The following is a 14,298-nucleotide window of genomic DNA, read 5'->3' on the forward strand; positions in this document are numbered from 1 at the left end:
GTGACAGAGGAAAGAGAACCAGAGATGACAGTGTGAAACCAGCTTTTAGAAATGGTGATATATTTCCTTTACAGATGGAAACTGGTGGCTCATATAAAAGATGAAAGTCTGAGTTCTTCAGGACTTTCTAATCCAGGGACATTCAAATCAATTGCTTTTAATAAAAAAAAAAGTTATTTTAGGTGAGAAAACAGCACAAAGCTCCCAGCCTCCTCATAGTTAAGGGGACCCCACTGCTAGTTACCTTTAAGACGCCCGGGTAACATCCCCGCATGAGCTCGAGGAACCTTTAACAGGACTTCTCTTTAAAAATTGCTTTGTGGGGCGCTGGGTGGCTCAGTGGGTTAAAGCCTCTGCCTTCGGCTCAGGTCATGATCCTAGGATCCTGGCATCGAGCCCCGCATCAGGCTCCCTGCTTGGCGGGAAGCCTGCTTCTCCCTCTCCCATTCCCCCTGCTCAGGTGGCCTCTCTTGCTGTGTCTCTCTCTGCCAAGTAAATAAATAAAATCTTTTTAAAAAATTTGCTTTGGGGGGCGCCTGGGTGGCTCAGTTGGGGAAGTGTCCATTTTCAGCTCAGTCGTGATCCCGGGGTCCTGGGATCGGAGTCCCGCATCCGGCTCCCTGCTCAGTGGGGAGTCTGCTTCTCCCTCTGCCCCTCTCCCCTGCTCTTGATCTCTTTCTCTCTCTGTCTCTCAAATAAATAAAACCTTAAAAAAAAAAAGAAAACCCAGTTCTTTTGTAAATAAATAAATACTGCTTTTGCAAGGAGCTGGACGTTAACAGCAGACCCTTGTTTCCTGGCAGGCGTCCGAAATGGCTGAAGACGGGAGCGAGGAGATCATGTTCATCTGTAAGTAACTCCAGCCCGTCCTCAGGGACCCACGGGCACACCACTCACCGTCCCAGCAAAGCCCCGTCCGTGTCGTGTTTCCATGTGCCAGAAAAGCTGCTGCTTTTTGTGCTGGAACGGCTCGTCCGGCTCCAGGAAGCACGTTTATTGCGCGAGCAGCGCTGCATGGCTGTGGTTTTAAAAAGGATCGTCTTTCTCAGAACGCTGGGCAAAGGGCGCTTTGTGGGGGGCCCTGGATTCAGAGCAGTAAGCCCCGGGGGTTGACAAGGAGGTTTATGAAACGTTAGATTTATGGTAAACAGGTTAAATACGTGAGTTTTTGTGTATCCTCGGGAAGATCTTGTTGTTTTCAGCGTGGAGTCACTGCGTACTTTGAAATGTGCCGCAGGTGGAGGTCTTTCCCTGGGGGGCCACCTGCTGTGTCTGCCCCGTGTCCGTGTGTGTGGGGAGCGCTGTGGGTCACCCCCATCAGGCACGGAGCCTGCAAGGTCCAGGGGGCCCCTCCCAGCCCTCCGTCCCCCCTGACGCTCTCCCGTCTGTTGCAGGGTGTGAGGACTGCAGTCAGTACCACGACTCCGAATGTCCTGAGCTGGGCCCCGTGGTCATGGTCAAGGACTCCTTTGTGTTAAGCAGGGCACGGTGAGTGGCTGCCTGGAGCTGGTTTTGGTCCTTCCCGTCCAATGGGGCTGTCTGAACGTGCACCCTACATCGGCAGGAAGGGGAGGTCTTTTAGAGTCCCTGGCCCAATTCCCACATGGGGGTTCCCCACACATGACTCAGACACCCCCAGGACTGACGTGAAGAGTGAGGTCCCAGGAAAGGGCAAGGCACTTCCCTGCCCTCCCCCTGCACCCCTCGCCCCACACCTCCACATGTTCACCAGCCGAGAAGCTCCCTACCCGGTCCTTCTGGGCTTTAAGGAGCCTTCATTACGGAGGCATGACCGACTGAGTCGGCGGTAGGCTGACCCAGCCTCCAGCCCCTCTCCCGTCCCGGCTGTGGGCGTGGGGACGGGATTGGAAGTTTCCACTCTCTACCCAGGTGGCTGGTCCTCCCAGTAGGGTCTACACGTAGCCTTTGTTAGTGACAAGACACCCGTTTCGCCTTTATGGCTCTGATGGGTTTTCAGGAACTGTGGACCGAGCACTTACGGTCTGGGCAATGCATTTCGTCATTGGAGTGAGCAAGTGCATGTTTTTTATAAGTCGTGCCATCACAGTAGGAAACTGCAAACAGAGAAGGCAGGACTTGGAGCACGCCGGTCCTCAGGGTGCGGAGGGGGTCCGTGAGTCCGTCCCACGGTGGACGGGGCAGCCTGCCGCCAGGTCGAGCCGGAACACGTGCTGAAGGGTCACAGGGAGTGTCTCGTTCCAGTTCAGGGCTCTTAGGGGCCGAGCACGGCAGCCGTGGAGGAGCCCATGGGCCAAGACTGCCGGTCTGCTTGTTCGGTTTTCCCCGTGGCCGGAACCTGGGCCTGCCATCCGGCAGATGCCCGCTGCGGGCTGCGTGGGACCCGGGGCAGTGAGCACAGGTCGCCAGGCCAAGCCGTCCCAGGTCCTGGAGAAGCACTGGCAGTTGTAACGAGGAGGCTGGGTAGCTCTGCCGTTCCCATTCCAGGCATCTGGGGGGGCTGGGGCGTCTGGAGGGGCCGTGGCCAGGCCTCTGAGGGACGGTCCGTCTGCAGCCCGGGTCAGCCACGTGGTCAGCTTTTGGGACTGGGGCGAGGCAGTCTGTGTCCCGTCCCTCCGCTGCCTGGTGCGCAGAGTGGGGAGAGCAACCTGTCCCCCGCACGGTTGTGCTCAGTATTGTGTTATGCACAGCACCTGCCACATGATGGCGCCGTTGCTATCTTTGTGCTCTTTCTAGAAGCTTCCCCGCTGGTTTTCCCAGCCTCTTTATTTAGTGCCTTTTTCTTAGGGTGACTTAACTTCTCACGTGACTGTTTTTGCCTGAAGTAGAGATCTCGTCAGCCCCACCCAAAACCTCCACTGGCTGCCGGTTGCCCACGGTGGCAGCTATCGGTCCTGTGGCAGGAGCCCTTCTGCTCAGCCCTGGGGGCTGGTTGCACCCCAGGCCCCCTGGTGTCTGACCCACTCATTGACGTGGGTCGGGCTTGCCCAAGCCGTGGGTCATGCTGGGGTTCCAGCCCGTGGGCCTTCCGCTTCCAGCGCCCCGTCCTCGACACTCAGCATTTAGGTAAATGGACTGGCCCGTTCAGCCTAGCTGGAAACCCTTTTCTGCCCCCGGGAATGCTGTGGCCCTTTCCCCTTTCTCACGGTGCTTTGAACGCGGCTTCTCTTCATGGAGCCCCACCCCCCTTTCTGGGCTCTGCAGCGCTGGGGGTGAGAGCTCAGTCCTGTTCGTGTCCACTGGCCTGTCGCACCCCATACCTGCGATGTCTCCTGGGTGGGGATGTCAAACACATCCTTTAGTAAATGGCCCTTCCCTCTGCGTGTGATCTGGGTGAGTTGTGCTAGGGCCCTGGGGCCAGTCTCCTTTGGCTCAGGCTGGTAAGGAGCTGGATGTGCCCAGGCCACTGGGCCCTCACCCCCTCTGTCCTCAGTGGGAAGCTCTTTCTCACCCTCGAGGATGGTATTTCAGTGACAGTGAGCTTCTAGGCCCCCTTAGCAACCTGTCCCCAGGGTGAGTGCTGTCCTCAGTCAGCGGCGCTCAGGGGCTGCGCGGCTCCTGTTCCGTTTCCAGATCATCCCTCCCTTCCAACCTGGAGATCCGGCGGCTGGAAGACGGGGCCGAAGGAGTGTTTGCGGTGACTCAGCTCGTCAAGAGAACACAGTTCGGTCCGTTCGAGTCGAGGAGAGTGGCCAAATGGGAGAAGGAATCCGCGTTTCCCCTGAAGGTACGGGCCAGGGCCAGCATTGGGAGGGGATGGGCAGGACCTGCCCCCACCCCAGCGAGGGGAGCCGCGCCTTCTGCTGATAGATGGTGTCTTCCGAGCCTTCGAAGATCCGGATCGGCTGTGGTTCTCCTTTATCCCCGTTTGCTTTTCTATCCCAAGGCATCAGCCCGGAGCTAGTATTTTGAACTTTTCAGCTTTGCCGGCCCCTGGAGGGGGGATGGGGAACGTAGGCCCTCCAGGCTGTCCTCCCTTCTCTTACGACCTACGCTGGCGTGCAGCCCCGGGGGCTGCTTTCCGCGCTTCGCGGAGCCACGGGGACTTGGCGGAGCTCTTTCGAAACGAAGGGGTTTCATTCAGGCGGCAATGGGACACGGTGCAGGGTTTAGCAGCTCCAAAAAGTGCATCAGACCAAGGAAAGAAACGGAACAAAACGGAATGGATGTCAGTTGCAGGCAAGGCTTTAAGTTCTCGGAGGAAGGTATGTGGACGTGCCACGAGGCCGGATATTCGGTGTCTGTCCCCAGCCCAAGCACGTGCCCCATCCACATGCGCCTCCAGAAACGTCTGACGTGAGCAGGGAGGACCAGGGCGCCGGTCTTGCCTTGGGGACCCACAGAGCGAGCTTTGCCTAGAGGCCCTCAGCAGAGACCCACGGGGTCAGGACAGGTGTGGGATGGGTAGCCCCGGGTTCCTGGCGGTTCTTGGAAAAGTTGAGCTCACAGGGCAGAACTCAGCAAAATGGGGAGAAAGGAAAGGTATTTGACTTGTTTCCCAACAAGGGGAATGAAAAAAAAAAAGGCTGTTTTATATAAAGGAGTAAAGAGGCTGGAGGCCAAGCCCCACCAGGGCCATCGGCTGCTGTCCTTCGCGGGCCCTGGGGCCCTTGGGCACACATAGTTGCTGTGGGCACGTGGTTGGGCTGAGGCCCCCTTGAAAAAGTCCTCTGTGCCCATTTTGGCTTCCTTCTGTGACTCGGGGCTCAAGGTCTGTGTCTGACAGTTTTTGGCGCGGCCTCAGACGCGAGCACCTGTGTGTGGGGGGGGGGGGGCGGCTCTCTTCCCACCGCAGCGAGGACGGAGGCTCACTGGAGCGTGTCCCCACACCGGCTGGGGCCCTGGGCACCCGGAGGCCCCCTCTGTTTCCGAGGGCTCCGTCCTCAGAGGGGGCCCCTAGCTCCTTAGCAGTGGGGAGCCCCTATAGGAAAAGCTTGGGAGAGGGGAGAGCAAGGAAGCAGTGATAGCATCAGAAAAGAGGGCCAGACCGTCCTCTACTCCTTGGTGACCTTCAGAATACGGAAGGTTCTCCGTTGTTACCACCCGCCAGGCACGCAGACCGCAGGATGGTGTCACAGGTGAGGTCGCAGCCTGTCGGGACGCACGGGCGTCGGTGGACACGCCTGTGCGAGCAGGTGTCCCAGTGCCCACCTGGGGCAGGGGGGCGCTCAGGTGTCCCAGTGATGCCTGGAGCAGGTGTCACTACGCCCACTCAGAACCTGATTAGACCCTGAGCGTCCAGCCTCTGGACCTGGACCAGGACTAGGCCTGAGGTGTTCCAGTTCCCACCTGGGCTGCACACAGAACTGAGGGGCCCCGATGAGCCCGGAAACAGGTTCTGTGGAGCTTGACCTGCCCTGCGACACGGCCCTGTCTGGACTGGCTGCCCCCACTCCCAGCACACATGCTGCCCCACTGACAGGTGGGTAACCGGCTCCTTCCTTGGCCCCTTGGTGGCCGTGCCCCCGCTCAGGTGTTCCAGAAGGACGGGCACCCCGTGTGTTTCGACACCTCCAACGAGGACGACTGCAACTGGATGATGCTGGTGCGGCCGGCGGTGGGGCCCGAGCACCAGAACCTGACAGCCTTCCAGCACGGCAACGACGTCTACTTCACCACGTCGCGGGACATCCCGCCGGGCGCCGAGCTGCGCGTGTGGTACGCCGCCTTCTACGCCAAGAAGATGGACAAGCCCATGCTGAAGCAGGCCTGCCCCGGGGCCCACGGTACGCGCGGCCCGGCCACCTGGCAGCGGGGAGGGGGGCAGCTGTGCCGGCGAGCCGGTGCGGTGTTGGGCAGGACGGGCTGCTCTTGACCCCACGGGCCTGGCTCTGCCATTGCTTGTTCAGTGTCGGGGCTCGCCCCTGAGCCGGATGCCGGCCAGGAAATCGGGTGCTGGAGCTCGACAGGCTGATCCACAGCCCCGCCCTCGGGCTCTGGGTGCGGTGACCCCTCCCCGCCCACTGTCCTGCGAGGTCGGGGGTGGTGATCCGCTGTGTCTCGGGCAGAGGAGACAGGCGCAGAGAGGCTGGGGAACCCGCCCTGAGTCACGGTGCTGGAGATGTAGGAGTCGGGTTCAGTCTCTTCCAGGACTGGGGGTGTGTGCAAGGGCGTGGGGGTGCGTGCACATGTGCTCACGTGTGCATGTGCGTGTGTGTGCATGCGTGTGCATACGTGTTCCAGGAAAGACTGGGCAAAGACCGTGTGTGTGATTTGCCTAAATCCAGCATTCCCGTTGGAAAAGCAACGCAGACTGTGTGTCCTGCCGCCCCGGGTTGTGGGGCAGCACAGTGTGGGGCCATGGCGCTTCAGACCCTGCCCAGTCACGAGGCTCTGTGCACAGCCTGAGGCCACGTCCTGCCGCTCCACGTCTGTGGCCGTGAAGCCCCCCATTCCCGTCCTTGCCTAATGCCGCCCTGGGAACACGCCCTGTTGTTCCCCCAGGGACTTGCTCTGGGGGAGACGTGACCCTCTGTCCTCTGACCACCCCCCGCACTGCGGGATCCTGACAAGAAGACGGTTTCCTTTCTCCTATGATCACAATAGGCTACAAAGCGGGTCTTGACGTGTTTGTGAGGCTCCGGTGTGTCCTGTGTGGTTGTGACTTTGTGACCTGCTCCCCCAGAGCCCCCCTAGTTTCGCCGGCCTCGGCGTGTGACGAAAGGGGTCCGCGAGGCCGCGCACACCAAGCAGACCTTAAGCAGGCTCAGACCAGACGAGGGGGCTGCCTCACACCCCCAGAGCCTGAAGGCCAGGTCCCGGTGTTGGCCGAGCTGGTTCCTTCTGGAGGCCTCTCACGGCTTCAGGTGTGGCCAGCAGCCTGTGGCGTTCCGTGGCTGGTAGATGATGTCCGATCCCTGCCCCTGCTCTCTCGTGACCTTCTCTCCGGGTCTCTGTGCTCTCTTGGAGGGACGGCGGTCGCTGGATTTCGGGTCCGCTCTACTCCTGTATGACATTCTCCTAATGACGTCTCCCGAGGTCCCATCCAGAGGCTACGGGTGGATGTGAATCCCGGGGGCCGCTCTTCTGTGCACTACGGGCTGGGTGGCCATGGGGGGAGTGTAGAGCCACTGAGGGTGCCCTTGGGGAACGTTGGTGGGAGCTGATGGCGAGATGGCCTGCACGCCGGCTCTGGTGGTGTGGAGGGCTTGCCGCCTTCACAGAGATATTTGCAGAGTAAGTCTGGGAGTGTTACGGGGTGGACTTTATTGTGGAGGTGAAGGTCACAGGAAGCGTTTGGAGAGACCCACAGCTTTTCACCCGGCTGCTCCCAAGCCCACCCTTTAGGATTTGCTGAAACCAGGTGCCTGACTTGGCCCTGGGGAGGCACTGACATGTCCTGCTGGGCCAGGCGTCCCCTCGGAGTGCGGTGAGGCCGGGTGGTGCGGCCGGGCTCACCGGGGCCATGCAGGCGCTCCAGGATCGTCCCGATCTGGCTTTCTCGAGTTCTGGATTCCTTCCGGCCTCAGCAGCTGATGTGCGCGTCCCGGGCCCCGGGACCAGCCAGCTGCATGTCGGGTTTGTGTTATTAGAGGCTGACCTTGTCTGCTGTGTCCTGCACGATGTCTTCCCCCGTCACGACTCTCAGGTCACGTTCAGGGCAAGGTTGCCGCCCCCTCCCAGAACTGGGGTTCTGCTTGCTTTCCCCTCCAGGAGAGCTCTCTAAGCCAGAGCTGCGCTTGCAAGGGAGATTCTAATGGAATTAGTCTGGACTGTGTCGACCCGGACTGCCGCCTCCTCGTTTTCCCGCAGGCACCGTCCTGGGGAGCCCTGAGCTGTCTGTCCTTCGATCTCTGTGTGTTCCTTCTGAGAACACGGCGCACGGTGGGCCATGACATCCCCATCCGCTGGAAGGCACAGTCGCCCTAAATGAGTATTGAATCAGGAAAGCAAATAAGCGATAGAAATAACTTTTCATGGTTTTTCACTCTCTTTTGGGGGAAATGGCAAAATAGTAGCTCGTGGAAATGTAGTAGAAGTTCTCGACTACTGTTGACCGGTGGGCTACTGGGGTTCTTCACTTCTTACGCCTGCTGAATGACGGCTTGGCTCGGGTGGTGCTGGGAACTCCCCAGAGGACACGTGACGTCGGCCACCGCGCCGCGCCCTGACTCCGCTGCTCTGTTCTCCCGCCCAGCCCCCTCCCAAAGCCCTGCCACCCCCTCCCGGGGGCCCCTCCTGGCCCAACGGAGCCTCTGGAACCCTGCTCCAGCCCTGCCCATCCTAAGTAGCTGGGGCCCTGCCGAGCAGTACTGGGGGCTCACATGGCTGAAGCGTTTTTATGGGAGCCCACCACGCCCATGTCTTGGACACTGGAGGAGGGGCCGAGACCTGTGAAGAAGGGCCTGGGCGAGCCAGAGAGCTGGTCATCTCTGTGACTCTGAGTACCCAGCTCCAAGAGGTCGGGGGAGGGGGCTTAACCTCTCCTTCCCAGCGACCGGGCCTCTGGCCTGCACGCCCTTGGGACCCCTGTAGTGGAACAGAGGGAGGGGCCCTTTGGGGACCATCAGTGTGCGCTGTGCCCCGTGGCAGAGGGGCAGAGCAAGGTAAGGGGCCTTAGTGAGCACCACCATGTTCTAGAAGAATCATTCTGGGGGCCAGGGGACAAGGAGCTGTCTTCCCATAAGTTACTCAGAGTCTTTCTTGGTGAGCATCAGAACTGGGGAGACACCTTCATTTCATTCTGTCTCTTTTTCCCATTTGCTTCAAAATACATCTTTGTTCTAGAAATCTAGATATCAGTTTGCAGATGGCAGACCCAACTTCTCAACATAGCCGAGTTGGAGGAACAGACACATCCTTACAAAAAATAACTTCTCCTGTTTTTTTCCGGGTAGGAGACTGACTTTTCACCTTTTTTCTTGGTTTGACATTAAAGTTGGTTTCCTTTCTGTGCATGCACAGGCCTGCCGACCCGCAGGAGGGAGCCGGGACGCCTGGTCTGCATGGGCGGGTGCAAGGCCTCAGGTCGGCGGCTCTCCTCGGATGTCGTCCGATTTTCAAAACTACTTCTCTGGTGAGAAGGATAAAACGCACACACATCTATAACATTTGGAAAACGATTTTCAATCACCCTTTGAATGACTCTTGGCCTTTTTGACTAGTGTTTTACGGTATTTTTAAAAAATCGGCACAGTCGACGTACAGTTTGTGCCCGAGAAGACTTGGCAGTTCTCGGCTCACCACTTGGTTTCGACAGAGGCGTCTGGTGGTGTCAGCCGCACCACAGTCGAGAGAGAGAACATCTCCTCGGCCCGAAGATTTTCATGGTTCCCTAGCGTGGCTTTGCGCTCAGCGCCCCGCAGGCTGCCTTCTGTCCCCGTGGCTGAGCTGTGTCCCTCCTGGTCTCCAGGAAAGCCCCGCGTTTCCCTGCAGACGAGGTCTCGCTCCGTGGACCCTTCTCTTGCTTTTGTTTCCGGGCAGACTTGGAACTCACTGTCCCACCCCAAGTATCCACGCTCCCGTGGCTCCGTCTGTGGCTTCTCCTGGGGCCTTGTGGCGTTACTGTCACTTTGATGCGTCTCTCGTGTCGAACGTTCAGGTGACGGGCCGTCAAGAACCATCTCCTGATGGTCGGCTCGTTTTTGTTCTTAAAAATTCTGATCTTCTAGGGGCGCCTGGGTGGCTCAGTGGGTTAAGCCGCTGCCTTCGGCTCAGGTCATGATCTCAGGGTCCTGGGTTCGAGCCCCACATCGGGCTTTCTGCTCGGCAGGGAGCCTGCTTCCTCCTCTCTCTCTGCCTGCCTCTCTGCCTACTTGTGATTTCTCTCTGTCAAATAAATAAATAAAATCTTTAAAAAAAAAATTCTGATCTTCTAGCGACAATTTTTGGAAAAGGGGAGTTCTTCCCTTGATGTGGGGACGGGTCACGACTCGCTGGCCCTCCTGACTGGCCTCGGAGCCCGGTTGAGGAGAAGGGCTTCTTGCGTCCCGTTAGTGTGAATCCCACTTGCGGGGGTGGGGACCATCCTGCTGGAACATGGCAGCCCCTTGGGACCAGGGGATGTGGCCCGCATTCACCGGTGTCCTTCCAGCTAACCCCCTCGTCATCCCTGCCTGAACCCTTCACGTGCGAGTGTCTCCTCCCCTCTGTCGAGCCACGTCTGCTTGAGAAGGTGCGGGAGAAGCGGGAATTCGGCTCTGGCTCTTGTTCCTCCCTGATCTCGTGCAGACGGTCTTCAGGTGGTGGACTCGCGGGGGGCAAGGGAGAGCAGAGGACTGGCTGGGCAATTCCCATCACAAATTTCCCCCTTATCGGCTGAGGAGGACTCAGGAGATGGACACAAACAGTTCTGGGGTTGCCCTGCGTCTTTCCCTTCGCGTCTTTGCAAACTTGCTGTTAGTTGTGGACACAGAAAGAAGCGTGCTTGGTCCCCGCTCGGAACACATGCACAGCTGTGACTCTGGGTGATTTTTTTAAGAATCCAGGACTTTGCTGAATGAATGTCCCCCGAAGTGTTGGGTGATGGTCGTGAGTGTCAGCACCAGCCATGCGGTGGTTGGGTGGGAGCGGTGGCGAGCGCACGTGGGGCCACCCGACGGGGCCTGGAGAGATGGGGCTGGGCCAGGAGGTCATGACCGGAGGCACGTTGAGAATGTCCCCAGTTTTTAGGTCCCACGGGAGCCTAAATAGTATTTTTGGGAAAGGAGGCTGCCGTTCCCCTCTGCACAGCCTGTATCTCCCCCATCCCAGGAACCCTGCCACTTGTCTTTGGGACGTGAGGAAGGGGGACTGAGGGCCGTCACAGAGGCCGCCTGCCTGGGGTCCCCACTTAAATTCGAATGCAAAGTAAACAGAATTTAAATCTCGGCTCCTTGGGTACACTGGCCACAAGTGGTTGCCACCCCAGACAGCCTGAGTGTTCAGGGCCATCGTGTCATCCCAGAAAGTTCTGGGGATGACACTGGCCAGGAGCTGCGGCCACACCAGGCCCAGGGCCCCCTGAGGGCCGGTCTCTCGTACAAGCCAGAGAGAGACTGAGGAATTCATTCCGCCCCGTAGGGTGTTTTCTTCTCGAAGTCCTGGGAAGGGATGGGTCCTTCCCACTGGCCCTGCTTTGGGAGGGAGGGAGGGAGTCGCATTCCCGTGACTGGGACAGACCCCGCAGTGGGGCTGCTCCAACACCACCTGTCTGTGTTCAGTTTCCTTGCCCGTCAAACGGGGGAGTCCCTGGGGACCGAAGGCGTCCTCGTGTGAAGCCCCTGGAGAGGGGCTGAGAGGGGAGCTGTGCTTCCCGCCTGGATGGCACCAGCCCGGGTGGACAGGCGCGTCCCTGGGGCGCGGGCTTCGGGGTCGCGCCCTGTGCATCACCCTTCCCTCCGCTCCTGTGAGCTGCAGGCACGCCGGAGAGCAGCGCCGCGGTGGAGTCCGAGCCCAGCCAGTGGGTGTGCAAAGTGTGTTCCGCCAGCTTCCCGGAGCTGCAGCTGCTGAACGGTGAGCCTACGGCCGGGGCGGGGTGTGCCGGGGCGTTAGGGCAGGGCTGACTCCGGGGGTCGCTGTTGCTTCCCTGTCCTTCTGGACAGGTGGCCTCCATGGCCAGCCAGGAGGATGTTCCCTGGCCTTGTGTGAGCAGCTCCCTCCTGGGCCGCTGCATAGACCCCACCCGCGTCCCCAGAGCTGCACGCACAGGAGCGCCCCAGGCCCTCCGGCAGCTCGTGCGGGGACCCCTGGCCTGGAACGAGGCTCCCGCAGGCCTGGCACCAGGGCTCTCGTCCTCTTGCCCTCAGGCTCTGTGCTGGCTCCCGTCTTTCCCATGTGTTCAGCCGGGCGGGCTTGTCACTGGCGGGTTCTGCTGTGTGGCCGACCTGCCGAGCCCTTCCTGTGACACACGTCATGTTCTGTTTGCAAACACGTGTTTGCTTTTTCATTTTCTTTCCCTCCCTGGACCCAGCTCCTCAAGGGCACTTGTCCAGCTTGACGGTCCCACGTGTGGAACCAACAGAAGTCACAGCCCCTTCATGCTGGAGGCCTGGGCTATGGTGGGGGGCAGAGTCCGGTTCCCCGGCCCGAATGTGTGCACAGGCGCCGTCTGTCAATTCCGGGTCGGTCCCCCCGTCTCGTGGGTCGTTCCCCCCACCTTGCCCGTGAGCTGAGGTCCAGCGGGTCCAGGCCTTCATTGAGGGGAGCCTGTCTGCTCTTAGCTCTGTACCCACCCCTGCCTGCCTCCTGGGGTTTCTGTGGTCTTTTCTTGGGAGATCTTGGAGGGCTTTCTTGACTTGAAAACAAAGCAAAGAATTTTTGCTTTTGTGCAGCGTTTTTTAGATAAATTCATTTATCATGAGTTGAGTATTTCTCAGAGTTTCTCTTCAGAGGATCCGTTCCTGAGTGAGTGTAGTGTGACTTCATCATAAACGCTGGCAACGATGAGTGTAGGGAAGGAAAGGGGCATGGCCTGTAGCGCCCCGTCCGGAGAGGGCCACGGTGCTGTGCCGGGACAGCCTCTGTGTCTTCCTTGCACATACTTGTGTGTGCACTTGTACTTTCTGTTAAAACCATGTGCCTGGGGAACTTGCCCTGGCTTCATCGCCTAATTTACCTTTTAAAATAGTAGTCCTGTTCAGTGCAGTGAAAACGCTTATATTTTCAAAAGCAGCAGAAATGAATTTTTATTTGCCTACGAAAGGGCACACTCTCAGCAGATGAAGGTAAAAACAAAAATGGGGGCAGGGAGCAGCCGTCGGGACAGGCTGCCTCACTGTCCTTGGGCATTTGCTTCCCTTCCCTGCAGAACACCTGTTGGGTCACTTGGAACAAGCCAAGAGCCTGCCCCCGGCCAGCCAGCACGAAGCAGCGCCTGAGAAGGAACCAGATGTGCCCCGGGGGGAGCCTCCTGGAGTTCCCAAGAGTGTCAGTGCCACCAAAGAGCAGAAGAAAAAGCCTCGAAGGGGAAGAAAACCCAAAGCATCAAAACCTGAGCAGCCTCTAGACATCATAGAAGGCAAGGAGCCGCCAGGTGAGGGAGGTCCTGGGGGAGGAGCCGGCAGGTGAGGGAGGTCCTGGGGGAGGAGCCGCCAGGGGAGGGAGGACCTGGGGGAGGAGCCGGCAGGTGAGGGAGGACCTGGGGGAGGAGCCGCCAGGAGAGGGAGGACCTGGGGGAGGAGCCGGCAGGTGAGGGAGGTCCTGGGGGAGGAGCCGGCAGGGCAGGGAGGATCTGGGGGGGTGGTCCGGCAGGGGAGGGAGGACCTGGGGGAGGAGCCGGCAAGTGGGGGCTGGTCTTGTGGGATGATCTGGCAGGTGCAGGTGGTCCTAGGGGAGCAGCGGGCAGATGGGGGCTGGTTCGGGGGGAGGAGTTTGTAGGGGAGGTCCTGGGGGAGGACCCAGTCCTAGGGATAGGGCTGGTCCTGGGGGAGGAGCCGCAGGGGAGCCTGGTCCTGTGCTGAAAGCCTCAACTGTGGGAAAACTCAGTGTAGAGAGGCCAGGCGGGGGAGGAAGCCAACCTTCCCTTCCCCCCGAATCGGCTCTCTAGAGCACGGATCCCTGTAACACAGTGGGTGCTGCAGAGCGTGCAGGTTGTGAACAGTGGCCAGGGTTCCCCCTGTGTCACCAGTGCCCCGTCAGGACAGGGAGCGTGGCCGTCTCCCCAGACTTACCCTCCTTGGCCTGCATGAGTCAGCCTGGCCCCTCCTGGGGTTTCGTCTTTCCATGTCCAGGGTCCTGCTCGCGGCACGGAGAGCGAGACTCACCCACGCCGGGTTTCTGGCTGCTCCTTTGCTGCTGAGCCGGGTCATTCCCCGTGCGAATGTCCCACCGTCCGCTCCTGTAGCACCGCGGCACCGCAGCACCATGCACAGGCTTGTAGCTGGCTTCCGGGCCGCGGCCAGGCCCATTCTCCGTGATGGTTTCCTCAGTTGCGTTTGGAGGGACCCTGGCCCACTTTCTTGGGTGTGCAGGGCCCATGGCCCCTCGGTCCTCGTGTGGCCTCTGCCAGCAGCGCCTGGTACCAGCAGACTCCCGGTGGGGAGTCTTTCGTATTGGGACCAGATAGGATGCTGCGCCCTGGGTCCCCTCGCTAGTTTTTCTTTCTCCCTCTGTGTGTGGTTCTTGCGATCTGTGCCTACAATTCTGGCCTGGCCGTGGTCTGCTCTGGCGTGTCCTCTGGGGTTGGTTGTGGTCAGTCCCCTGCCCTGGCAGTGACATGGCCTGTCCCGCCCATTCACACAGAGCCAGTGGCCGAGATCGTAACTGAGGTCCCGCCAGACGAGCCCGTGGCCGCAGCGCCAGACGACCGCATCATGGAGCTGGTCCTGGGGAAGCTGGCCACCAGCCCCGGCGACACCAGTTCCGTGCCAAAGTAAGTCCTATCACAGTGCTCAGGGTGCC

General features: G+C 59.8%; 1 protein-coding gene across 6 annotated transcripts in view; it reads left to right on the forward strand.

The window, feature by feature from the left end:
- Positions 1-14,298, forward strand: part of PRDM15 (PR/SET domain 15) — a 61,108-nt gene that overhangs the window by 19,372 nt on the left and 27,438 nt on the right. For 5 of the 6 annotated variants that reach the window (XM_047719676.1, XM_047719668.1, XM_047719685.1 and 2 more), the window contains 7 exons: positions 804-849; positions 1,395-1,488; positions 3,553-3,706; positions 5,453-5,705; positions 11,311-11,412; positions 12,707-12,931; positions 14,140-14,269. In XM_047719676.1, coding sequence (XP_047575632.1) covers positions 813-849; positions 1,395-1,488; positions 3,553-3,706; positions 5,453-5,705; positions 11,311-11,412; positions 12,707-12,931; positions 14,140-14,269 — 995 coding nt within the window. In that variant the 5' untranslated portion in view covers positions 804-812. The remainder of the gene's footprint in view (positions 1-803; positions 850-1,394; positions 1,489-3,552; positions 3,707-5,452; positions 5,706-11,310; positions 11,413-12,706; positions 12,932-14,139; positions 14,270-14,298) is intronic. The other variant, XM_047719661.1, reaches the window with a different exon arrangement.

Source organism: Lutra lutra, chromosome 1 (assembly GCF_902655055.1).
Source record: "Lutra lutra chromosome 1, mLutLut1.2, whole genome shotgun sequence".
Lineage (NCBI taxonomy): Eukaryota > Metazoa > Chordata > Mammalia > Carnivora > Mustelidae > Lutra > Lutra lutra.